Genomic DNA, 25,978 nt, shown 5'->3' on the forward strand with positions numbered 1-25,978 from the left:
GTTTTAATCGTGTTTTCATCAAGATTTAATAGTGTCAGGCAGCAAAAATCAGGATGGATCTCACTCAAGTGACAGCTATATGCAAAACCTCACAGTAAAGCGTTCTCTTCACCCATTCAGCCAACTCATGAAGCGACCCTTTCACCATACTCAAAAATATTGCCTTTAATTAACTTGATTGCTGCTGCTGATTACACAGCTCAGTATGCTTTCGGTAGCTGTACAATTCAGTAAAGAGAAATCCAGATTTTGTTATGCGTGCACATTTTATAAGAAGCTTTGCATTTACATGCAGTTACATGTGTTGTTAAATTGTGTTTGCGTGTTAGCACATGCATTCTTAACAGACTTTGCCTGCCACACATTTCCTAGAAAAAAACAACCTATTAACATCTTATTATTATTATTATGCTCCCTTCTGTGCCAAGTTACCAAGTGCTGAATCCTGACCAACATACTATCAGTACTGGTACATTCAAATACAAACCAGACATTTGCATAAGCATGCCAATTTGTACTTCTACAGAACAGTGCAAAACACAAAATTAATTCCTGAGACTACTCAGTTATTAGTCCCTTCATAACTTAGTGATTTTCATCACTTTACATATCACATTTTACGTCTTCTGGGCATTCATTGGACACAATTCTCTTTAAAACAGGATCAAGTGTGATATATCTACAGCAAAATTGTGATCCAACAATACAATACAAATGGACATACAATATGTGCTCATTTGGTCAAGAAGATATATGGCATTCATTCTGTGGAATTTTTAGCTGCACATAATTTAAATGCTTGGTTCTTAAAATAACCCAACACACGAGTGCTAATAGAGCTAATAGTGCTAATAAATTTAAGAGCTCTTCAAACAGATTGGTACAACATGACAAACCTCTTCGGACACGTTAATTCTACCTGTCAGCAGTCAGACTGTCCTGTAGCGCTAAAGATGAGGTCCTTTGTTTGACTGCATTTGAAATAAAAGTCAAGTGCAAAATGAAAAGGCTTTTAGTTTCTTGAATGTTTTCTGCAGAGTGCTTGATTAAACAGAGCGTGTTTCCATCTCGATCTTCTCCTCGGACTGTGACGATTCTGCTTCTTGGTGGCTGATGTTTGGCCGAACCGTCACAAGTGGACCGCCACCGTATATAGAGTGCAGGAAGTTCCACGTCTCCTCAGAGATCTGCCCCGAGTCGGCTCCTGCAGGGTCAAACATACAAACTTAAATATTACTAATATAATACAATAATCCTCAGAAGGTAAGCGACCACATTTCTAACAACAACAAAACAAGTTTTATTTACCTGCCCTGTTTTAAACTAACATTTTATTAAATTGTTGACAAATATAAAAATGTAGAGACCTAATGATACAATCCGACAATAACGATAACCAGAGTATTAATAACGATAATAATGAGTACCTTGTTTAAGCGTTAAGTGACCGTTCTTGTTTACTGTAATCTTGGAATTATCAATGGGCCCCGGTGGATCTGAAAGAGGAAGAAAGACAACTAGCTGTCATAATTATAAGCAGCAGTAACATGTATGCAGATTTTTCACTGAGATATCTTTCAAACCTAATTGTTTCAAAGACCAATGATGTTCAAATGTGTTTGTCACACTATGATGAGCAATCTCTGCTCCCCACTTGCTACAGTGAGAAAACAAATATTAGCATCGCCGAAGTCAGAGGCAAAAAAAAAAAAAAAAAAAACCTCAGAGGTGTTAGATATAAGCTGTTATAAATAGATGTGACAATACAAAGCAAGACTAGCAAAAAAAGAAAAAAAAATCTGATAGTGAATGCAAGGAAATAAAAAATATTTTGACTCTTCTTTTCTGCTGCAGCAGGAGGGAAACGTGACTCGGGGGACACGAGCAAAGTCTTTGAAGATAAACCAAGTGAAGAATTGGGACTTCTCGGCTTCTTTTGAACATGAAAGGCTTTAGAAAACAAGAGCCCTTTTAAGTCCCATATAAAACAGCTTATTTCCCAGGTTCTCCTATACATGTAAATGTTCAGACCTGACAGGACCTTTGTTTTAAAATGTAAATTTATATTAAATAAAAAAATCACAGCAGCTTTGCCATCACCAGATGTGAGTCACAGCAGCATAGTGGGAACATTTAGCCTTTAAATCAAACATTTAAACAGGATTGGGGGAGGAAAGGCAAGACTTTTCTCCAATTACCATTGTCTTTTCCTTTGACAAAGCCCTCCCACTCACGAAACCACTGCATGCTGATGCAGTATATGACCACTGGAGACTCCTCCTCCTGGAACGCCTTGTTCCGCTGAAAAGAGAGGGGGGGGGGAAGAGAGGAAATGGGGGAGGAGTGAGCAGTAGAGAAAGGAGGGAGGAGAAGAGACGCAAAGAGATGAGAAACAGGAGGGGTGAGGGGGGAGAGAATGAAAGGATTGAGAGGAGAGGAGATGGAAAAACTAATCAATTCTCTCTGGTAGTTATTTCAATTAGAACAGAGTCTTAGCACTCGACTGCACCAATTCCATCTTTCTTGGAAATTACACAATCCCTGTTCCTCTTGTTATCTTACTGAAGCTCTCTTTCTCACACACACACACACACACACACACACACACACACACACACACACACACACACACACACACACACACACACACACACACACACACACACACACACACACACACACACACACAATCTCTCCTGCTGAAGAGCCATTGTGTGAGTGAGCAGACTGAGCAGGCAATAACAGCTGCATCGGTCCCAATGATGTATGCATTAATGATGAGGCTTTCATCGGGCTCACACCTCTCATCTCCTGCTGGGATGAAGAGCACCAACACATGCAACCCATCAACTGGTTCAATGGACTGGAGAATAGGTCGATACACTGTCGTGAGAACTGGGCCACAAAGAGTCTCAGACGCACAATGCAGACCAAAGCGCCTGTATCCTGCCTGTACATATTGTTATACACATTCGTCTTACCCTGACAAACATGTCCAGCTCTGACTTGCGCCGTTTTTCCACTTTTTCTATTTCAATCTGGCACGTGTGGCAGACATACAGGTGGTTGACAGCCGGTCCTCCGCCGTATCTGCAGGGAACGGCCCGCATTAACTCGCACAGAAGAAATTGACTTGACTAAAATTATACCGCAACAGACCTTCCAATTCCTCAATCAAAAGAGCGAAATCTATTGCACGTACCTGCTGTAAAGGTGATCCCACACGTTCTGCGGCAGCATTACTACCAAGTCATCAATAAATGTTGCTTTGTTGGGAGGCACACCTGATTAAATACATCAAAGCATCAATGATTAGAGGTTAACAAGGTAACAGTTAAAGGTCACTGGCATTATGCATTGATTATTATTATTTTGTTGATTAAACAAAGGAGCTGGTAGAAAGATGCACAAAACCCCAAAGTGCTCAGACCCTTGCAATGTATTATCTTCAGTGTAATACCCCTGTCCTCTCACATTTAGCTTTGTCTTGGGAAATGTTTGGGACATTTTCATCTCTTCTAGCATCCAAAAACAAATGATCACTCTCACATCCAAATTACAACCATGAACGGTGACTGGGAATCACAGGCACACACTGTGCCTCATTTTAAGGAATACAGAAAGATTGGGACCGACTACATTAGAAGACAAAATTTCTTTTTGAAAAATGTACAGGCAACAACATTTTTATGGCTCGACTTCTATCTATACTATCGCTAATAGTACGGCTGAACTATTTTTCAAAGTCATTATATTTGGATTGTTTTGAAATGTATTTTGATATTATAAGGAATGATAATTTGTATCTAATTTTTAATGGAATTTTTTTTACATTTTTGCAGGGATTGATATCAAACAAACATGTTTTGTTAAGTCTGTAGAATATGACGTGTAGGCCAGGCAGCACAAGAATATTTAATCAAAAATAGCATACAATTGCGATTGATTGTGCAGCTTTAACTGATTGCTCCTGTATGCTTATTCACAGAATGAAACCCCTTCTCTGCTGCCATTGTGTTCTAACAGCTTCATGATAAATCTTTCATCTTTCAAAGCCATTTCATTTTCAATTCCTTAATATCCAGCGCTCTTTCTGAATAGAGGGCAGAGAAGAAAGCAGCTTGATTGGCACAAAAGCCTTTTATAATTCTTCCCTCTTCTCTGCTAAAGCGAGAGAGGAGGATCATCTGCTCAAAGGGAAAAAACAACTTTTTGAAGTCTGTTGTGATGTGAAGGGAATACTCTGCAGCCTTTGTCAAAGACAAACATCCACAGCAAAAGATAAAATCAACATCTCTGTTTTTTGAAGGGGAGAACACAATTTCTTCCCCTGAACGTTTATGCATAAAGCAGAAATAATAATATAAGAAAGGATCCCTGGTGCCGGACTCTTTCCCTTTCTGAGCAGTTTCAGTATGACGACAACACAGCCACACGCACCTCCATGCAAACACAGGAAGTCGTCATTGGAAATCGGCCCCGGCTCAGCAAAGGTCTTGAACTTGTTAAGCCACTGGCGGGAGATGTAGAACTGCAGAAGGCTGGGTTCCATCATGTTGAATAAACCTGACACCCTCCTCCGTTCCTTCAGTGCATCCTCGCTGCTCTTTCTGGGACACGAACAGAGCCACAGATTAATCTGCTGCAATTGAGTGATCAAAAGTGAGATGAAAGTTATGAGTTTACAAAAGCAGCACAGTGAGTCTTAAAATATTTCACGAACACAAGGGTTCATCTGAGCCAAGCGGTGGAGGCACGTTGGCTTACTTATAGAAGAGCACATAAGCCTCGGCGTTCTGGACACAGGATTCGGACACCTCGGTCACGCTTTGGTCGTCGAATTCATACCACAGATTGTTCAAATCGTTCCTGCAGTACGCTATGTAGTGGCCACCTGTGATCAGACCGGGGGAAACGTGTTACCGCGGCATTCAGACACCTAACAAGTACATAATACATTTGTCTACAGGCTGATGAATGCGGGACGGTCGTTCCTGCCAACTGAAGGCAAGACGCCGCGGTCGCAGTGGAAAGGGGAGTGACTGCGCCCACTCACTGCTGGCAGTGCCGTGGTGACAGATGACTGACAGCAGGTCATAGTTGGTGGTCTGGGCGGAGCTGTCTTTGGCCAGGAAAGGCTGCAGGTCCAGGCCCTCGAGCGGAAAGGACACGTGGGTGCAAATCTTGGTGGAAAACATCAGTTCGTGCCTGAAGCGCTTCAAATGTACACACAGGATCTGGAGCAGGGGAAAGGCACAGCTTTTATTAGAAATGTTGAGATAAGACCGTCGGGGAGAAACATCCGATGTGTCCTTTTACCTCTGGCAAACTTTGCATTTTACAAAATTTGACTCCGTTTCGTAATCTAAGAAGTGGGTAAAATAAGAAAGAAAAGGGAGATGGAAAATTATTATATTTCCAGATCATATGTTTTCCCATTGTGAAATAAAATCGGTAGTCAGAATCAGGCACTCACTTCTTGCATTTTTCACAGCTGTACATGTTGTCTCCTGGAAAACAACAAGCCCACAGTTATCGAGTCATCAATCGAAATGTTTGTGCCGGTAGAACACATTTACGCCCACTTGCTCACCCTTTAGTTCATCTCTGGCAAAGAAAGCTGCGAGACAATCTTGTAGCGTAACCACTGGACCCCAGAACCAACTAGAAATAGAACAGAGGGGCGGATTTTACACACTACGGGTAAAGTAGAGAGATATTTGAGCTACACTGTGTATAATGCAAATAACTAGTGTACATACGAGAACGCCTTGACGGCAAAATATTCTCGATTCTATCCTTGAGACCCTTGTTCATATAGAATATGGAGGCATTCATTCCAAAAGCAACAACTACAATGTATTACTACGTAGTATTAACACACCTCTTGATGTATTCCATGACAAAGGAAATCCAGCCCTGCGGGGCATACGCTTCTCCACAAGAGCCGGCCTTAACCAGGGAGGTTTGGTGGGTGGAGGAGTGGAGCTTGGCCAGGTCTTCCTTTCCTGGGATGGGCAGCGAGATGTCCTGGAAGTTTTCCAGAGTAACAGACACCTGGAGCACAAATATAACCATGTGACATGCGGGGCGGATTTACGGCGACAGCCTGTAGGGACATCAGAGCTCATCACATCGTCAAGTACATTATTTTCATTATGTCACATCTGTAGGACCTTGAATAAAGAGACACAGTGAGCCGATCCCATTTAATGTCCACACTAACCCGGTCACAGGTGAGGCACTGAACGGAGCTGACGATGGTCCCATCAAACACGTCGGAGATGACACTGCGGTATTTCTTCTGACGCTTGCTCTTCGGTGCGGAGAATGTAGTCACTGCTGGGTGAAGGCAGAGAGGGAGACAGTGTTTTACATGTGGTCTAACTACTTTGAAGAAACGCAGGTTTTTTTTTAAATCTCAATACTGTTGCCTCAGATTATGCAGAAGTACCTTTCTTGTGTGAAGGGATAAGGCTGGACCAGCCTGAAGCAGCTTTGGGCGGACTGCTGGACATTTTGGGAATGTGTCCCTCTGTCGGGACCGGACTCTGTGGTCTTGTGGAGTTGGATATTTGGATGTCTGGGAAGGAATCTGGCAGAGAGCAGGACAAATATTAGATCATTTAAATACCATAACGTTGGTGGTGATTATCAGACGGTCAAGTAGATGGCAGGTGAAATAACCTGATGTTCTTCCTTGAACCTTGATGGCTCCCTGGCTGCTGATAATGGGCGTTGTTTCGGTGGTGGTGTCCACGTCTTTGTCCATGTCCACCCCAGTGCTTCCGCCCATGACCCCATTAACTCCAGAGCGGTAAAGGTCATTAATCATGTTCTTCTCCTTCTGCCACTCCCTGTTGGACTGGATTTCATTTTCCTCAGTAATCAGCATCTCTGCCTCGTTGGTGTCTTCCTTGGTGGCGTTACCGCCCTGCACCTCGTTATCGGCCCGCTCGCTGCTGCCACAGGACTCGCACGACTGGAAGTCGTTGTCCGACTGACTGCGGTTGTCCGACTGACTGCGGTTGTCCGACTGACTGCGGTTGTCCGACTGACTGCGGTTGTCCTCCTCGGGACCGTCGTCCACGGTGACGCCGTTGGACTGGTCGTAGGGCTCTGGCTGCGCCTCCTTCAGCTCCTCGTGAAGCTGATCCATCAAGCAGCGCAGGAACTCCTGAGAGTCCTGCAGGCAGAGTGGGAATAGTAACAAGCGACGTCAGCGGAGCTGTGAATATTTTAGTCACAGCGATCTGAAAAGCTAATCAATTTACTGCCTGAAAAGTTGAACAATAATGCAGCAATAATTCTTCCCGCTAAACATTCCAAAAACATTTTTTAGTCTTCCAAATTACAACCACTGACCGCCTCGTTTATCCCGATTCCCAGTTCGCAAAACTCCAAAACCAAATACTCACAAATGTGCCGTCAGACTCAATGAACCTCAGACATCTAATCTCCTTCTCAAGCCATATGAGCTCTCCTCCCCCAGAAACTGGAATGTTTAACTTCCATCACGGCAATGCTGATTCCAAAGCGGTTGAGCCCAGCATGCCGTGACAAATGAATATCCCTCGGCTAACTCCTCTCAACAAACGCTGGTAAGCCAAGAGGAAACAGGCCCTTGTATCACTCCACCGCTTTGGTCTATAAATCCTGTATTTACACACACTGGACCAACGTAAAAGGCCTTGTGGAATCTTTTCTATTCCAACGTTAATTGTTTCCTTTAAGCTCTGCCTAGAATCAAATCAAGCAATTCAACTTTAGTCTGTTAGTTAGGTTTGATGGGAGCATTTGCATGTGAATAACACTAATTGCGAGGCAAAAGATTCTGCTTCTGTGATTTCTGTAACGGACACAGAGGGATATGGAGTGGAAAAGAAAAGGGGAAGAGACTGTATACGATCTGGGGCAACTTCATAGTCGGGGCGTCGGACACATAATAATCCCAGCTCAGCACAAATTCATTTTCAAGGATTTAATTCAGTTCAAACCATAATCCACGTTTTATATTCATATCTTCTGCATAATATTCTCATTATTTGCAAAGCACGAGGGGCGAACGCAAAAGAAATCCACTTTTTAGATCACGACAACTGGCCGGCAAATGTATCTCTGTGAAGAAGAGTGTTTCATCTTTTATTCATGATGAATCTGTGCACATGCACTCAAATGTATTTCATCATCGGCAATGACCCACCTGCTGAGAATATCCTCTGAACATGGGGTTTATGGCTTTGATCCCCTGGAACAAGTTGGTTGGAACCACGTAAGAGGGTCTGCAATGTGACAAAACACAGCATGCTTTACACTTATATCACAACATAGAGCTGCAGGGATGAAGTATTTTTGAGGGACAACCTGAAAGTCTCCCAAAAAAAAAAAAAGTCAAGGGTATTTTTCCACTGGATTTTGGATCATTGCAGAAAATAAGCAGGCTTTTTTTTTTAATTCTGGGGGGATCCGTGCTTTTAAAAAACTAATTAAAAAAAGGGAAACACTCCAACCTGTTCTTGTGCCAAAGGTCCGACACAAGCTTCTGGTAACTTCTGCAGAGTGCAGGTTTCTTGTCCGTCCTCACCATGCCACCACATTCGAGAAAGAATTGCGTCAAGGGCGGGCTGCAGGGGAAAGAGGGATAAATATGTCAAAACATATACCAGGTGGGCACCAAACAAGCTTCTAGTGTATTCTAGTCAGCAGATTGATTAGATTACCAAAACATTTGCACATGATCGGTACCAGAAAGAAGCAGCGCTCACACAGACAGACATCAAAAGGAAAGTTTCAGAAAAAGGTCCCTCCCCTGGGCAGCTGCGTGACTCGGGTGGAACTTGATTTAGATTGCAAATTTTGACCCACATCTTTTCCCATTTGGGCTTGTACCCAGATTATGCAGGTGTCATTTAAAATGTATTGTAGTAGATAGTATTAGAGAGGAAGAAAAGGTCAGCTGTTCCATGACAAAAATGTAATAAAAAAGTAAAAATGTTAAGTAATAACAGAGGTTTTGCAGTGGAGCTCCAATTTAAGTACCAAACAATCCCTTAACAAAGAATTAATGAGTAGGGCTGGAAATTCAATCCACTGTTTTTTTGTTTTTTTAATGCAGCAGACTGCAAATGAAACAGAAAGCATGTGCAGTTTCACGTGGCGACAAGGAGACGGGACAGAAGCTATCAGCAAACATTTTTAACACAAGAGGCTCCAGGGAACCACGAAAGGCCGTTTCTGGCATTTTTAATCCTCACCCAGCCACCACTTTTCAAAAGTTAACGTAACCCTGGCTGTTGTTTCCAGTCAACAACAACCAGTGAATAATAACAGCAAATGGCTGCTTAAAAAGAAGCAGCTAGTGCGTGGAAGAGGATGTGAAGCAACACCAGAGAGCGAGCGGCGTCGGCGGTGTGACAGGAAGCCGGCTAGCAGAGGACTCACCAGTTGGACAGGGCCTGCAGGGCAGCGTTCATGTAGCAGGTGTTGCCTATGTTCTTCAGCCCCGTCAGGCCTGAGGGAGACGGAACACGATGGAGACGTTAAAAACAAGCCACTTAGGCAAACATAACATATGGCGTTTGGTGACGCTTGAGGTAGTCTCACAGCGGCAGCGAGGCACTCGGCGACCTGGTCAGCTCACTTCGATGGGGGCACACAGTTGTAAAGTTGAAACGACAGATTCTGCGCTTTGAACTTACTTGAACTTGAGCTTATAGCTGAAATTGAACTGTAATAAACGGCGTCTTTACTGACTTCCTAACAGTACAAATGAAATATGAGCAGATTGTGATTTTTTTTTATTTTTCTCCCATTCAGTTTGTGTCAACATGCACACTTCCTCTGTATAAGCTGACCTCTGGCCCGCAGTTCATCCTCCTCCTCCATGTCCATATCCAGGTCTTCACAGCCTCCATTAGGTGGCACTCTCAGGGAGGTTGGGCTCCCAGGGGCCCTGCTGTTATCCTGGAGAGACAGCACAGCAGCACACACACACAAAGTCATAAACCTCTAATCTAGTAAATGAAAAACTACGTACAGCTTGACTGACATTTCAACTGTCCCTCGGGATAGGATGTCGGAAATTGTTATCGTACAGTTCTGTTAAGTACAATGGGAAAGGGCACACACGCTAACACACACACACACACACACACACACACACACAGTGTGGAACGAAAGCATTAATGCAGTAAACATGAAGAGAGAAACCGTTCTTTGACCCCCCTCTATGACTCAGCAGTCATATGAAGCATGTAAGCTGCGGAGAGACAATAGAAGCTGGCTCTCACCTGTCCAGCGTTCTGCGGAGACGGGAGCGGTTTGCTGGTGCCGTGGGGAGAGTGAGGACCAAGCTTACGCTCCAGGAAAACCTCCTTGCCGCAGGCGTAGCACCACACCCTGAGCGTGGTCAGGTTCACTGTGAGGTTGTGCCTCGTCTCCTGCGCGTGAAGTTGATGGAAAAATAGGTTTGTGAATAGACAAATCAGACTGTGTAAACAAAGACAAAAACAAAAAAAAGACAGTGTCTATTGAAGAACAGCTGACTAACCGCGTGTACTTTCTTATCAATGAGGGGCGTCTTAACGCTTTACTGGACAACTGGTTGCTCTGACTCTTACATAACAAATACGTAAGTGTGCCTGCGTATTTCTATGGTGTATCAACAGATCATTGATGGGAGATTCTGGCACAATCCAGATAAACAATGATATTTTCTTCAAGCACAAAGTTTTCTGCCTAAATAAAGTATTGTCCGATCCTCCCACATTCTGTCTTAACATACGTTACTATGGCCAAGCGTGCAACGCTGAATAAATGAAAATGTGCGTTATGAAATGTCAGCGTTACTGAAAATACATCAATACTATGCAGAGTTTCTACAGACACTGGAGGACAGGAGCTCTGCACTGCACATCAACCCGGCCTCCGACCGGATTAATCACATTGAAATTATTATGTTCTCAATTTAGGAAGAATAGCCACCTACAACCATGTAGGCAATGTATCAAGGCTGCAGGTAACATGCAGTATACTGTCAATTCATTATTTGGTCTGTACATGTCAGAATATTGGACCTATTTTACTTATTTGACTTTCTTTTTGTTGATATTCAAATATACAAATGTATTCAGTTTAAGAACATAAGAAATAAAGAAAAGAGAATTCTTCACAACTACCAAGCGGGGGACAACATTGGTTTTGGCATAAAACTGTAGCATGTAGGATTCAAAACTAGGGCTCCCACAATTCCCTTTCTTGTAAGGTAAATTAAAAATATAATAAACAGAATTTGAAATACACTATAACGGTAGATTTTGAAGCTTATGGGACACCCGTTGTTAGCTGAATGTCTGAGTGGGGGAGGGGAAGGGGGGGGGGGGTTTGCAGTAAGGCAGACTTCTGCTGCTGTGGAAACATGGCCGAGTTCTGCTGACCCACTGCTGCTCCGACGGACACCAGCAGGCTGGCGGGTCAACAGGAGACGGAGCAAGAGCAGCAGGCAGACACCCTGCATTATTCATTGGGGCTGCATTAGCCTTCACAGTGGTGTGGGGGGGGCACGGCTGGCATGAAACTGTCCAGCTATAATTATTTATGAAGGAAAGCATACCATGTAGGGCATCAACAACACGCTGGATTCATGAGGCCTAGATGATGGCTTTTAGCCCACGTCATGTTTTGTATTACAGCAAATTGCCTGAAGCTTTCATAATGTTCATTTGTCATGTTTATGAACGCCTCGTATACTATAACGTTCACATCTTTATTGACTTTTACATTCAAGTGAGACGAATTCCTTACTGATTCCTTGTGCACAAGGAGAAAGGAAAATGATGCATGTCTAATTGTGTCAGCGGCTCATTTAAATACTTTTTAAAATAGACGCTGATGTTTGGACAAAACATCTGCCTCAGTGAGTGATCTTCTGATTGGGAAACGGGCAGGTCGGGTCTGGCTTTGTCTGCAAAATGAGCTCATGTCTCGTCTACGAGACCCTGCGAGGGATGGGAAACACCAACAGAGAATACTCATTCTCACGGGCTTTTATCTCATTGAATTTGCAAGTATTCGCACAAACGCATTTGTAAAACCGCTCAAGGACAGATCAACACATCTGGTGTTTTCAGCGGATTGCTTGTAGCCCAAAAGCAACTGTGAGGCTGAGGTAACCTTCCAGTCCTTTATCTGCAATCTGAAGAAAGTTTACCATTCGCTGAGTTTGTTCATAATTACTTTATTTGTAATATGATCTCATACGCTCAAAAGTTTCCACTTTTGAAATTTGCTGTAACTTGTTTTGAAACAGTCACTCATATTTACTTGCAGTAGAGTTTGACTTGCAGAGGCATCTGATCTGATCCGACAGCAGTCTCTCATTGCATAGTCAAGAGATTTCATTGCCGTCCTCCCCATCAGGGCCGCCATAGTACTAATCAAGCATCGCTTTCATTTGTACAAGAAATAAAGAAGGTTTCTGTGAAGAAAAAAAAAAGGAATACAACAACACTTGCTGCACAAAGAGATGTCCTGGGTAAGCTGGCACATGAAGTGAACTACTGATGTCATTTAAAAATTGGTCTGCTAATATTAAAGCTCTTTACTTGCACCCTGTATGAGTTCAAGTACTTAAAGGGATTGTGCTTCAACAGGCCCTTTCTTTACAACGCAGCTATGCAGTTACCAATCACAACCCCACTTGGCCCTGGCGGTCTGGAGGGAAAACACTGGGAACAGCAGAGGCTGAGCGAAGCTTCAGGGCAGCAGGGAGGGGCCGACACAGTAACCGTGGAACTCACAGTGCACTTCCCAGGGGGATTGGTTATTAATAATGGACGATCCACTGCTGAAAATGCACTTAAAGTAGAGATGTAGACAGACACAGCTGGCTTGATGGTTTTTAATAATCTGTGCCATCCATAAGCTAAAAAAATAAATTAAAAAGGCTTTCAAGACGTCCTCCCTGTCAGTAACATCCCTCCCGTCCCCCGAGGAGGTGTCTCACCTGCGAATGCACGGTGCTGTGGTCGGTGTGAGATTCTCCACAGCCAACGTATGCACAGCCATTCTGGAGAGGAAAAACAAAACAGAGGTTGAGGGAATCCAAAACACAAGTCGCATCAAATCAACAAGTTTTGTTTGTTGGGGCCGGCCGGTCTCACCTCCAAACACGCCCACAGATTTGGTCCGCCGACTTTACAGTCTTGGCATTGGCCCTAAAAAAATTGGGTTGTTGGGTTAGAGTCACATGTTATAAAACATCATCCTGTCATCTGCAGGTAAAGTATAATAAGATTATAGAGTCCTTCTTAATACCAAGTAGATTGCTATTGGATGTCTATTCCATGGTTATAGTGACCGAAGAAGGAAAGTATGATGGAAAATTTAGTCAAATTAATGTGACCTGGACCCAGATGGAATGAAAAGCCTCCTGCAAAAACGATCGACTCTAAGGACAATCACACTTTCAGTTTAAAGGTGTATCCCTACAGCCAGCATTCAGATACAAATAATAACTAACATTACTGTGTACAGCGGGAAAAACACAAGTGTAAGATATTTAAAATTCCTTTCGAGACTAGATTTTAAAGACGTTCAAGGTCAAATGGATTATAGGAGGGTTGGAATGTTATGCGTGGGGTGTGGACGGGACCGTGATGACTCACGTGGGATTTCTGAATGAGTTCCTCCTTGGTGATTTCCCCCACGCAGTCCAGGTGGGGGCAGTCACAGCCAGAAGCCGGCAGCATCGCTCACCAAACGGCCTGAAAGAGAGAGTTGGACAAAACACAACATTCAGTACGCAACTGACATTTTAAGTAGGCGATTTATACAAGCAAGCGGGATGTCTCCTTTTGAAAAGAATATTTATCAACCCCATATCTGCCCCTTTATGGGAATGAGAACCCCACGAGGAAAAAAGAAAAGAACAAAAAGAAGTCAGCCTACTGTAACCTGAGTCACCTGCACTGAACGTGAGGGCTTTTTTTGTCATGCCAGCATGACCTGAAGAATTCCTCTTATCATCAGTCGCAGAGAAGCCAAGCAGCTCACGCCACTGCTGTCAGCAACCGACATTTGACTGGGTAGCTGTGCTATGGGCTAACTCCAGTTGATGATGACGCAACGGCTCACTGTCGGCGCCATGAACGATTGCAGCGCTGATAGTGCAGGAAAACCAGAGACGCACAAACAATTAGATGTATGAACAAGTTGGAAGAAATTGTTTGCGAACAATACCCGAATGAAGAAATTCTGCTAATCCCCAGAGCTCAAACAGCAAATCAAAACGCACGTCTATCTACACGTCAGCTCCAGTGATTGTATTCCACTCCCCATGGCAGCAAGATCTGAAAAGGATGGCCGACTCTGAAGAGCGCTCCATAAATAAGAGTGTTGGTCACGCGCTCTAACAGCACCATTCAAATGGATTATACTTCTGAAGGAATGCATGCGCCTGTAGCTGGATATGCAATAGTATTCGGATTATACTTTATACGTTTTTGTGCAGGTAAACTTCATATAGTGGTTGCAGACACCCAAATATGGCCAATTCTTTTGAGTAGGCACGAGGACCACGCCTAAAGCCTTGTGTTCAGCGGCATCTTAATAAATGTAAGTTAGCCACAATAAAATGACAATCAACACGGAGCCAGTAGAGATGAGTGGCAGGAATGTTAATGAATTAAAAAGGCACTAAACCACGATCCTTCGGTTCAAGTGATGCCTTGTGGTAGCAGAAAAGAATAATTGAATTGTCCCGTTTGGTCCACAAAAGTGCATCTCCAGGAGAGTTAGAAATACAAGTGCAATATTACATTGTTTTGGGCAAGTACACTTTATACGCCAGCCATTTATACTTTAAAAATACAATTCTATTGGCAAACTTTAAACCAATTTCTCTGTACTGCTGGAGACAAGCTGTGTACCCCTCCTCTACAGGAATGTTCCACATGTTGTTCAACCTGGTTGCTCAGAAGATGCTAATTCTAATTAAGACAAAGCGGATCCGCTTTATCAGCGTCACCCCGACAATCTTTTTTAATATTGGAGAAACCCTCCCAAGCCTTCACATTACCTAGAGTGCTGGAAAATGTGGTGTGTGTCCTTTTAAAATCTGTTACAATCAGAAATTGCGCAATAGCTCAACGATCGACCTCTGTTGTTCCTCATTTCAAAAAGTCCCACGCACTGGTCCATGTAGCCCAAGGAGGCTTCAGGGGAACGAGGGAATTACACAAAGAGGGACAAAGGACACCCGTTATTATGAGTCTGTCAATCAAAAGTTGTGTCTTTGAAAGAACTGCTCCACTACAAGGCAATCAACTGTCTCAGTTCAAGCATAGATGATCAATCTTAAATGGCAAATTATACAAATGATTAATGTTTCGCTTTAAGAACGACCAGCTGGGGAACGGCAGTGTGTGAAAGAAAATGGAAGGAAGCGAAGCGGGAAATAAGTAAATAATAGTCATAATAGAGTCAGAGGTTTATACAGCTGCTCATATTTCTCCTTTTACCTGAACTATTTAAAAAGTGTAATATAACATTAATAAACATCCTCTGTCTGAAAAGGCCTCTTAAGACCTACAAGTTGTAACTTCATTGTGTCTCACACACTCACAAGACATCGGATCACTGAACATAGGACCACTTTACTTATGGCAAGCTTATCAATGTGTTTTTCATTCGAATTCATCACTAAAAATGGAAAACCACTTGCTGCTGGAGGCACATTTGAGAAAAAAAAAATAACCATTAGCGAATACACACAGAGATAAAGCGAATTAGCCGATGGGTTTTACACTCAAGCTTTCGGAGAACGACATTATCTCTGCAACAATGCTGCCCCTTTCATTAGCGTAATAGATGACACAGTCATTCGTGGAACTTCTACTGTGCCTACAGGGTCGGGTACAGTACTGGTGGGTCGGGTACAGTACTGGTCGGGGCGTGAGCCTATAAAGTAGACCGGGGACACCATTTAACCCAGTTAACCCAGACGTGAAACAGTAGCGCATAACGCTGCGAGGCACGAAATTCACCAAGCTAACGTTACGTCCTTACGTCCCGTCGTTGGCATAATTCAGCAAGTAACGTTAGAGCGACAACAAAAGGGGTTTTAATTAGCTGCCACGTTAAAGAAGAACAGCTGTGGATATCGTTTTCAAGCTAGCAAGCGAATTATTTTGGCTATATAGTGTGTGTTCAATCGCGTTATGTGGCTTTGGCCTTGTCCACTTCTCAAACCGAGCTGTCAAACCGGGCGAGTCGTTGACAGCGTCACGGGCTCGACTAGCCCTTTTTTTCGTGGTTGGTGCTGGACGGCTCGTCGATATTTCGGGACAACGAGTAATGTTTTACATTGCAGGCGTGCCATAAAAACGTGCCGGGACTGTTAGAAGCACGAGCTGGGTACATTTAGACAGGGGGGGTGGCTCGCTACTTGACAACCGACGTGCTAACGTTAGCCGGCTAACGCTTCTCCTGGCTCCGGCGCTGGCCGTCCCACGGTGACTGCGGCGGAGTGAGTAGACGGCTAACTAGCATCCAGAAATAACAGACCGCCTTCGAACCTTACCTGCCCGAACGAAAGCAGACGCGGCTCCTTCTCTCGAGGATCGAGGCTGTACGTTGATGTGTAAACGCGTAGATTCAGCGTGACTTTAACGCCATTCTTTAGAGGGCAATCCGTCACATTAACGATAGCCGTTGCCCGTTCCCGTCCCTCGGCGTGGTTGCTAACGTTACATCTGTCCCCGCCTCTTTTCCGGTTAAAAAAACAACAACACATAAACCCTTCCTATCCTATTGTCAACATGACTATCGATTTTTACATTAAGACATTTTTGAGTTTAACTCTATTGTATTTGCATTGCATCACAATAAGCCCAATTAAAGCAAATATTAAATAGCTTACCGATTTTGTCACCGGAAGCAATGACATGCCAGATAATGATTGACGGTTCAAGTCATGCGCAGTAGATATGTGTCCAAACTAGAATTTTAAACATGTATTACATTTCCTAAATTAAGGATGCGTGGGCTGGGAGGGCTGAAAGGCACCCATCCCAAGCGCCACCTAGCGAGTTAACGTTAATATATAAGATAAAAATGCTTTTTAAAAGAGATATTAATAAGAAGTGATGGATATGTAAATAGTCATTACTTTTGTAATAAACATTACTTCCTCTAAAAAAGGAAACAAAATGTGACATCATGGAATTCAAAGTAGTAAGTCATAACTTACTTAACTTACTTACTTTTTTTCAACTTTTGTCAAATTGCGTCGTCACAATCTTTTGACATGAGCTACTAATTCCAATTTGTACTGTACAAAGTACTCACGTATTTTGTATTTCATAGGGGCGCTTCAAAAGTGAACATTTTGTCTAATAAGTACAAAGTATCTATTTTCTTCAAATCTAAAAACGTTTATTCCTTGTGAATATTGGACATCATATTTATGGAAGTCATAAATGTACCCTTTGATATTTTGTTTTCAAGCTGGCCCGAATAAAAATAAGTAGAACTAATGAAAGAAACGAAATACACGTCGAGAGTTACGTAATCTTACGTGAATTTGATGTATACACCGTTTTTTAATTTACATTTGTATTATCTATATTCAAGCCCCCAATCAGCCGATCACACGTTTAACAACAAACACACGTGCCGTGCTCTAAGAAAGTCTAACGAGGGCGCTAGAACTCCATGAAGGTTTACAACGCTTTTATTTTGAAAGTCCCGCTGGCGCCGGTCGCGCGCCGCTCGAGTCCTTCACGGAGCGGCAGCTGAGGTCAGCCGCAGGAACCGGGCGAGCGGCCGGGAGCTTCAGTCTGCGCAGGAATCCTCTACAGACACCGGTGACTTCATCTCACGTTTTCCCACTCAGTTAAAAACAAAAAAAGAAGAAGAAACGATTACCGACATTGACGAGTTTATTTCTCAGGCTGTTTAATTCAAGCCGTTTTAACAAATGTAGCCTGGCTAATGCTGCTAGCCTTTATTAGCCTTCTTAGATAAGTTAGCATTAGCTTCTCAGCCAGGCCAATGACCGTTGAGTGCTACAAGTTTCCAAACATGTGCTAATAGGATTAAGCTGTCTTGTCTTCAGAGCTACGGCGCTTCTTTCATTTACATCCGCCTTTTTGTCCTTTAAAATATTATTTCAGAGAATCCTTTTTGTCCTTTAAAATATTATTTCAGAGAATCGGCTGATTTATTGGAAAATAGGTGGTGGTGTGGTCATGAATGAAAGCACACTTGTACAGGTCTTTGTACAGGTCAGTCTGACCACTATAAGCACATGACGGGCTTACTTAAAAGGGGCAATTCATAAGGCTTTACACACAATTATATGTATATCTGAGAAGAGGTCTGTCATTATTTCGATCTCTTATTCATTTCTCTGAATCTTACTTGCTAGATGCTGGTACTTTAATGGCAGCAGGGTAGATCCCTCCTTGCCTCTCTACTCTTCCCATTGTTTTCTTGTTAGTAACATGGATATTATTTCAAAATACACTGTCTTTCTAGAAAGTTTCTAAACTAAACGACTTAACTCAATCATTTGAAAATATCAACAACAGTAGCGTGACATCGTGAGCAATGTTCAATGTTTTGAAACAAATCAACATTCATTCAAGAAAAGACTCAAAAGGGAAAAGCATTCATGTGAGGAGCCACACGAGCCTCACGCTTTGTGCAAACCTTAACTGTACGTCTGTGTGTCGTCTCTCAGCTGTGGAGACACAACGCAATACTGTATGTTTTACCGAGGAATTTAAAGCCTCTGTTTTTTCTTATGCAATCAAAGGTGGTTGGAAATACCTTTGTGGGGTGTGCTGCTATTCCTCCATCAGTGGTTGACTCACACAGTACTTTCATGATAGTTTTCACGCAAGGCATTGTAAACAATGTTTTGGCACTTGTAGGAGGGTTATACGCCCTTCTCTGTTTCATTTAGGCAAGCGTTACTACTTGCACGTACTGTATGGGAGAGGCTTGGCGTAATGACTCATTATCTCCCATCCTGAGCCTCTGAAGTTGAATCCTTGCGTGCCAACCTCCCCCCTCGTTCCCCCCCGCAGCTCCTGCAGAATGGTGACGAGGATAAGAGAGTTGCCAAGTCATGGATAGATCGCCACCATGACACATGAGACCCTCACAAGCTCCCAGCTGTCCCTGAGGGCGGCTGCCCTGCGGATGGTCGACCTTCCGCTCTGCGTGTACGGCTCTCTGGCCCAGGTGAGGGAATGTGTTTCAATGTGGTGGACACTTGTCAACTGCTTTTTTAAATTTTGTTTATATAGTTGTTAGGGTTTTCTGTATCCATGTTACGATCATGTGCTATTAGTCTGTGTCCTGTTGTGAGGCTTCTTCAGAAGTACTACAGACTTCTGGAGAGGCGCTTACTATTCTAGTATTTAACTTTAAACTTAATTACTTATTTAAGATGAGAGTGAACTGCATCAAACGATTCACGGGTGTCTTTAACATTTAACTGTTTTTATTATTTTTACCTTCAATATTCTGGAGTCTAATTCTTTCATTTAACTAGAACACTCGTTGTATTTTTTTGGAGCTCACTGTAACGTAAAAACCCAACTCAAAGCCAGACCATAATATTATGTTCTATACTCTTAGACGGTATTGTTAAATGTGGCCCGCAGCTGAGGTAAATGCCATCGCTGATGAGAGGGTTGTAAAACTGTTGATGCAATATTGGCAAAGAGCGTAGATGGTCAAAGTCCAGCATCTGACTTTCCACCAGCAAGAATACCGGCCGTGCTGTTGACGTGCTCGTCATTTATTCTCCCAAGTGTTGCACTTGACGTTATCTGAGAGTCTCTGTGGTCGAGTTTCAAGGATAAATTCATGAACCTGGAACGTTCTCGTCGTTTGCTCTCAATGTTTGTTGGATTCTCTTGTTACAGTCGACTGCAACAGTGTCATCGATGTAAAGCTACTTTGCCTCAGACTGCCGCCGTTGTCAACATTTTGTGCACATTCAGTACTTATGCCAGCGAGCCCCCTAAACAGATAGATCACCTCCACTTGTTTGTCCCCCCCGCCTGCCCTCCAGGTGAGCATCAGCGCGGGCACCAAGAAGCTGGTGGCAGCCACGGCCTTCGGCGCCGTCTCGCTCCTCTTCCTCGCCCGCCGCTTCCAGAGGAGGAAGGGAAGAAAGAAGGCTCAGTGGGAGCAGGATGCCTTTGAGATCATCTCAGAAAAGGGTAAAAGTGCCAGGTCGCTGGCCTGGGATCTCCATTTAAGTTTGTTAGCGAAGCGGCCGGTCTGTGATGTAATCAGATTCACGTGTCGGGCCGCGTTCGCCGAAAGCTGCAGGTTAAAGCTTTTCCTTCTTTAATCTCTTTTAGGGGATTACAGTTTCCAAGATAAATTGACACACATGTTTGAATGGAGTGAAATGTGAAGCTGATTTTAAAGGGAAACGCTTAAATAGTTGTGTCACACTCTTATCATACCTGGTTTATCTGTTCTGTAATCCACCAACATGCTGATCTTTGTGTGATCACTTTATTCCGATTCCCGTCTGCCCAGATAACAGCGCTGGAAACGTCACACTCTCCCTGGACTCCACAAACGGCCACCCAGCTGGTCTGCTTCTCAATGCAGGACACCACGGGAAGCTGTCCGGCTCTTTGCTGAGCCTGTCCTCGGTGAGACAGACAGACGTTCTTTTGAAATGTATTTTTTTTATGTGTCATGTCAAGCATAGAAGCATAAAGCATCTATAATCAGAAAGACACAGAAGAGCACTGTACATTTAGAGATGGATGCCTGCAGATGGTTTCCCCCTGAGAAGCAGTTCACTTGTTTGTATTTCCGGCTATATTACGCATTTTAGTATAATTTACTCTTTGGTATGTGCTGTGTAGATGGAGTTGAGTAATTGGACCTGCCGGTGTCAAATGTCAGTTTCATTGACTTTAACTAGAGGATGCAACGGCTCAAGAAATCCTTGGTTTTTGAATTATTTTTTTTTAAACGCTGCACTGCTTCGCCGGCTTTTAAAGCGGCATGCTGGCAGGCTTGGCCTGCCTTTTTGTACGTGCTGCTTCCGCTCCTTGAAGCGTAACCGCATTATTCTGCTCCGCTTCTGCAGGTGAAGAGCGTGAACTCATCCAGCGGCAGCACCCGTGCAAATGCATCCACCTGTTGGGACCGAGGGGGGGAAGCGGATATCTGCAGCGCGGTCAACTTACCCGTCACCACGCCTGAGAACCTGTACCTCATGGGTAAGGACACACAAGAAATAGTTTGAAGTTTTCCAAAAGGAATTTCTCAGAATAATCAAAAATATGCAATGGACCATGTGAGATTGAGGTTTTTGTGTGTGTGTGTGTGTTTGCAGGGATGGATTTATTTGAAGAGGCTGTGCGGCGGTGGGAGGAAGCGCTGACCTTCCGCAGCGGGCCGAGCGAGGACGACGCCAGCTGTGTGTCCGTCAAAGCGGGAGACGCCATCGCCGAGCAGAGGGTGGAGGTGAAAACGGCATTTAAATTTGTAGATTTGTTTTCAGTGGGTTGTGGTTACGTCACCGTGATGCAGCACCAATTCAACACATTTAGTGCACAACTAACTGATTTAAAGATAATGGAGTTCTCAATAAAATGCTTCCTGATCACCTCTTCTTGGCTCATGCAGACTATTCTGCCAATACATAAATTATCCATTTAGAATTGAGTACGGTGTGTGTGTGTGTGTGTGTGTGTGTGTGTGTGTGTGTGTGTGTGTGTGTGTGTGTGTGTGTGTGTGTGTGTGTGTGTGTGTGTGTGTGTGTGTGTGTGTGTATATATATATATAACCAGTTTTAATGGCTTCAGCGGTCACAAGCCGTATTTCTGTCATTGAACCTCCTTTTATTTCCCCCGTTTTTCTGCATTCAGGACGTCCTGAGTGCGGAGTTCCTGCTCAGGCTGAAGTCGCTGCTGCAGAGGGCCTACAGCCTCCAGGAGGAGTTCGAGGGGGTGTTGTGCGAGTCTGAGGCCTCGTCCCACAGCAACAGCCAGGGTTGAGTCACTCCTTCAACATCGTGTCACCTCCACGATCGATGCGGCACCGCGCAGCGAATTATTCTAAAACGAGCGTTCTCCATCACAGATGTAATGGCCGAGGTTTTGTCCAGAGAGGAGCTGGATGACTGCTGTCTGAGAGACTGCAACAGCATCGCCTCCACCGACTCGTTTGTGTCTGCTGCCGAGGTGAGAGGAACTCCGGTCATATTTCAGAAAGCGCATTCGCTGATGAAAGCAGAGATAGTGTGTTCTGCATCTCACTGACATCTGAAGAACTCTCCTTATGCGTTGATCTCTTTTCGTATCGCTCGTTACAATGAATAAAAGCTTCGGGTGAGCGTGTACCCTCGAACCGGTTTTCACTGCTCACGGCCCACGTACTCGAACTGGGTCGCTCGTACTTATAAATAGACATTCTCCATTAAACAACACGCAGCTCGCCGTTACTCTGCAGCTGTTTTCCCCTCGCGACACGGAGAGCTCTGTAAGAGAACGCACAAAGGTCAGTTCCAGGCAGTGGCGTAACGTAGTAACGACTAGTATTATTTATTAATCAATCATACATATTTCGGAAACGATTAACTTAAGTCTTGTTTGACTCTCAGCGGGAACATTTCTTAACGTATAAAAACCGTATAATAATACAGAGCACAGCCACTAGTGTTTACGATAACCCTGATCTTAACAATGTACGTGTAAACGTGTAGTTGAACCTCTGCGTGTGTAACGTCCTTTGGCGCCTCTTCTTCTGCCTCTTATATCAGCTGACGGAGCACCGGGAGCTGCGGAGCGTCGTCGCTCTGGGCCATCACCTTTTCTACGAGGAGGCGCTGCAGATGGCCGAGGATGGAAAGATCTCCTGCAGGGTGCTGCGGTAATTCAGACACATCACACTCACACTGAAAACCTGGGTTTTTATTTTTGTTTGCCGAGATTTTGATCTGGATTTTCCTCGTCAGGACGGAGATGCTCGAGTGTCTTGGAGACGTGGATTTCCTGGCTAAGTTGCACTGTGTGCGGCAGGCGTGTCAGGTACGTCTGATGAATTAAAATAATACGGCGGCCTTAATGGAGACAAAGTCATTAAGAATCGCCTCAAATAAGTTGTATTCTCCCCCCCCCCCCAGCTCATTTTGTGCGAGAGAACGACCCGGATGTTTCTCGCCGACACGGGAAAGAAAATCCTGTCTTCCATTATTGTGAAAGCACAGAAGGTGAGACGGGGGGGGGTTGAATTCAAGTCTTCAAAGATATTGAAGCTATTCAAGGATATTTATATATACATATATTATTTTTTTTTTAGAGCCCAAAGAGATTCGAGGAGGTGTTTGAGGAGATGATTTCCTTCCTGGAGAACACAGAGCACTGGGAGAACACCGAGGTGGAGCTCGCCACGCGAGGGGTACGAGACATATCGGCCCGACTCTCCCTGTCTGATCGGAAGGTGGAGCCGAGAGAAACTCCCATCTCACTCACCCCTCTCACCACTCTCACCAGGTGAAGCACCTGAACTTCTACGACATCGTGCTGGACTTCATCCTGATGGACTCCTTCGAGGACCTGGAGAATCCACCGACCTCCATTCAGAACGTCATCAACAACCGCTGGCTCAACACTTCCTTCAAGGAGACGGTGGGTGAACGCAGGAAATGCTTCTATCAAGGGGCCAGAAATGACCAATATTTAGATTGTTGATCGTGAATGGGCGTTTACCGCATCGTTAGTTAGTATAGAGGGATCAATGTCAGTGTCAATGTAGTTTCTTGGATCAGGAATTTTTCATGTGTTCGATTTTTGACTATTTGAAGGATCGAACCTGCGTGTTTTTCACAGGCGGTGGCATCGAGCTGCTGGTCAGTGATGAAGCAGAGGAGACAGCACATGAAGGTAAACGACCCCCGCAGAACGTTTTCAACGGGATGAACAAGTCTGACCCCCTGACTCGGGTCACGATCGCAGGTCCAGCTGATGGGCTGCAAACAATAGTGGTTTCAGTGAGCTCTCCTCTTGGTCTCAGGTGTCGGACGGCTTCATCGCTCACTTCTACGCCGTGTGCGAACAGATCAGCCCCGTCCTGGCCTGGGGCTTTCTGGGGCCCAAGAGCTCCCTGCATGACTTCTGCTGCTTCTTTAAGGTCGGTATACCCAAAATAGAGACGCTGATTTCCGTTTTCTTTGGAAAAAGCAGTCAAATGGCTTGGATTTTTTTCAAAATGTAAAATTTCTGAATGTTGCTCTGTGAAGGTGATCAGCATTCAGAAAATACGGATAAACTAGTGCAGTAAAATGGATTTTTTTTTTTTAAAGCTGACTTTGGCCTCATCTTTAAATATTCAGAATAACAAGTGAATATAAGCCTTTATTGATGTCCATTTAAGAAAAAGTGTTAAAATGAAGTTTGGTAGTACAAACCGGTACGTGTGTGAATTGTCCTCCCCGTCTCTTCTGAAACCATCTTCCTCTTCCTGCAGGATCAGGTCTTGTACTTCCTGAAGGACGTCTTTGACCTGGACAAAGTGCGCTACACTTCGGTGGAGAGTCTCGCGGAGGACATGCTTCACCTGCTGCACCGGCGCTCCGAGCTGCTGGTGGCCTACCTGGGACCCGACTCCCTGCGGACCGTCGGCAGCTGCAGCTCGCAGCAGGTGCAGCTGGTGCCCAGCGGCCTGCCAGAAGCTCGCGTGCAATAAGGGGAAGGACCCGCCGTGTCCACACACACACACACACACACACACGGGGGGGGAGACAGAAGATTGACTTGGGTGAGTTCTCACACACAAACCTGCCATAAAGACTTTTTTTCCACAAAACTGCTGATCCAAGGACTGAAATGTAAAACACTAATTCACCGCGGTCACACCTCCCATCATGCTTTGCGCTCTCATGCCGCCGCCGTGTCTGAGGATGAATTGTACCAGCAGCCTTGCCTTCACACGAGATCATCTTCTCCAGTGCGGCCTCCTCCTCCTCAGCGCCCGGTTTCAATGCCATAGAAGTGCACATTTCAAAATAAAAAAAATCATAGCAATATTTTTAAACTTTCTGTGGAGCATGTCAAAGTGGCCGTCGATCATTGATACCGCTGGGAGACTTGTCTGCTGCTATTAAGAGAAATTTGTTGTGGAGAATATTTTAGTATTTATTTTATTATGGAGTTTCTGGATTTATTTTCTAGAAGTTGTAGTTGGGCCTGTATGGTTTGTGATAAGCTTCAAACATAGTTGTATGAATGTGTCGTAAGCTTTATTAGATGCATTCACACATCGACATTGCAAAACCATTCAAGTGCTTTGTTTTTGTGGCGAGCACACGATTGATCATCATGAGGGACTCTGGGATAATGTAAAATGTGTTGGGAGTTACTTAATCCGTTTTGGCAGCACGATTCAAACCGTAATGCAATATTTAAATGACGCCTGGCTGTGGCGGCCTAGGCGGCCTTTAATCCCGCCCAGTCAACGGGATATGAACGATTATACTACAATCCTGCAGCTGTTCAACACGCGAGCCTTACTGTTAATGCACATAAGCCTCGTCTTTGCCACTGAATGTAAGTCTTAAATACAGTAAACGCCTGATCTGTCACTGCCGTGTGCACAATGTTAACGCTTGGAGCAGCAGCTACTGCAGGAATAAGCCTGCTGTACGAGGCTATATTCCAAAATCAACATATGCATTTGAGTAATCGCGTCAGTTGTATTTTTTTCACATGTGGTTTTAAAGCGTTACTGGTGTAATTTGAGCTTAACTGATTCATGAGTTTCATTTTTGGACTTAACTCATGCTGCACTACGCCACTCTGTAATTTCATTATGAAGGGATGTTCACTTCTCATTTAAAGGTCATGATTCTATATTAAGCAAATAACTGCTGTCGTTGTATTGCAATAAGTAACTTGTTCTCTCCAGTATCAAATAAAAGCCATTTGAACGAGAC

General features: G+C 44.0%; 2 protein-coding genes across 6 annotated transcripts; one reads left to right on the forward strand and one right to left on the reverse strand.

Moving 5' to 3' along the window:
- Position 1: 1 nt before the first annotated feature.
- Positions 2-17,058, reverse strand: usp33 (ubiquitin specific peptidase 33). Of its 5 annotated transcripts, XM_078099303.1 has the most exons (25): positions 16,580-16,721; positions 13,665-13,763; positions 13,161-13,214; positions 13,004-13,066; positions 12,322-12,475; positions 10,290-10,439; positions 9,855-9,963; positions 9,442-9,511; positions 8,511-8,624; positions 8,204-8,282; positions 6,688-7,186; positions 6,455-6,595; positions 6,227-6,342; positions 5,885-6,057; positions 5,594-5,664; positions 5,477-5,510; positions 5,320-5,365; positions 5,057-5,237; positions 4,768-4,894; positions 4,441-4,610; positions 3,203-3,284; positions 2,982-3,090; positions 2,199-2,301; positions 1,428-1,496; positions 2-1,204 (listed from the first exon to the last, which is right to left on the reverse strand). In XM_078099303.1, the coding sequence occupies exons 5-25, from the start codon at positions 12,424-12,426 to the stop codon at positions 1,047-1,049; spliced, it is 2,706 nt and encodes a 901-aa protein (XP_077955429.1). In that variant the 5' UTR covers positions 12,427-12,475; positions 13,004-13,066; positions 13,161-13,214; positions 13,665-13,763; positions 16,580-16,721; the 3' UTR covers positions 2-1,046. The 5 variants fall into 5 exon arrangements, with proteins under 5 accessions (XP_077955429.1, XP_040028242.2, XP_077955428.1 ...); XM_040172308.2 differs by lacking the exons at positions 12,322-12,475; positions 16,580-16,721 and adding an exon at positions 16,919-17,058; XM_078099302.1 differs by lacking the exons at positions 12,322-12,475; positions 16,580-16,721 and adding an exon at positions 16,919-16,954 and having other exon boundaries at positions 6,227-6,339.
- Positions 17,058-25,977, forward strand: miga1 (mitoguardin 1). The gene is made up of 16 exons (XM_040172318.2): positions 17,058-17,864; positions 19,092-19,248; positions 20,087-20,237; positions 20,566-20,684; positions 21,131-21,263; positions 21,380-21,510; positions 21,915-22,038; positions 22,129-22,229; positions 22,808-22,917; positions 23,003-23,075; positions 23,171-23,257; positions 23,347-23,445; positions 23,541-23,675; positions 23,877-23,930; positions 24,061-24,177; positions 24,514-25,977. The coding sequence occupies exons 2-16, from the start codon at positions 19,150-19,152 to the stop codon at positions 24,730-24,732; spliced, it is 1,752 nt and encodes a 583-aa protein (XP_040028252.2). The 5' UTR covers positions 17,058-17,864; positions 19,092-19,149; the 3' UTR covers positions 24,733-25,977.
- Position 25,978: the final 1 nt, after the last annotated feature.

This window comes from Gasterosteus aculeatus, chromosome 3 (assembly GCF_964276395.1).
Source record: "Gasterosteus aculeatus chromosome 3, fGasAcu3.hap1.1, whole genome shotgun sequence".
Lineage (NCBI taxonomy): Eukaryota > Metazoa > Chordata > Actinopteri > Perciformes > Gasterosteidae > Gasterosteus > Gasterosteus aculeatus.

Bases quoted from the DNA above. Each gene is read 5' to 3' on its own strand.
- usp33 (XM_040172308.2), bottom strand. From the start codon at position 13,748: ATGCTGCCGGCTTCTGGCTGTGACTGCCCCCACCTGGACTGCGTGGGG. The intron at 4,895-5,056 runs GTGAGTGGGCGC...GTCTGATCACAG, and splicing joins TCACCACGGCACTGCCAGCA to GTGGCCACTACATAGCGTAC. The intron at 1,205-1,427 runs GTACTCATTATT...TTGACCCTGCAG, and splicing joins TCACTTAACGCTTAAACAAG to GAGCCGACTCGGGGCAGATC.
- miga1 (XM_040172318.2), top strand. From the start codon at position 19,150: ATGACACATGAGACCCTCACAAGCTCCCAGCTGTCCCTGAGGGCGGCT. The intron at 22,230-22,807 runs GTGAGAGGAACT...CTCTTATATCAG, and splicing joins CGTTTGTGTCTGCTGCCGAG to CTGACGGAGCACCGGGAGCT. The intron at 24,178-24,513 runs GTCGGTATACCC...CTCTTCCTGCAG, and splicing joins ACTTCTGCTGCTTCTTTAAG to GATCAGGTCTTGTACTTCCT.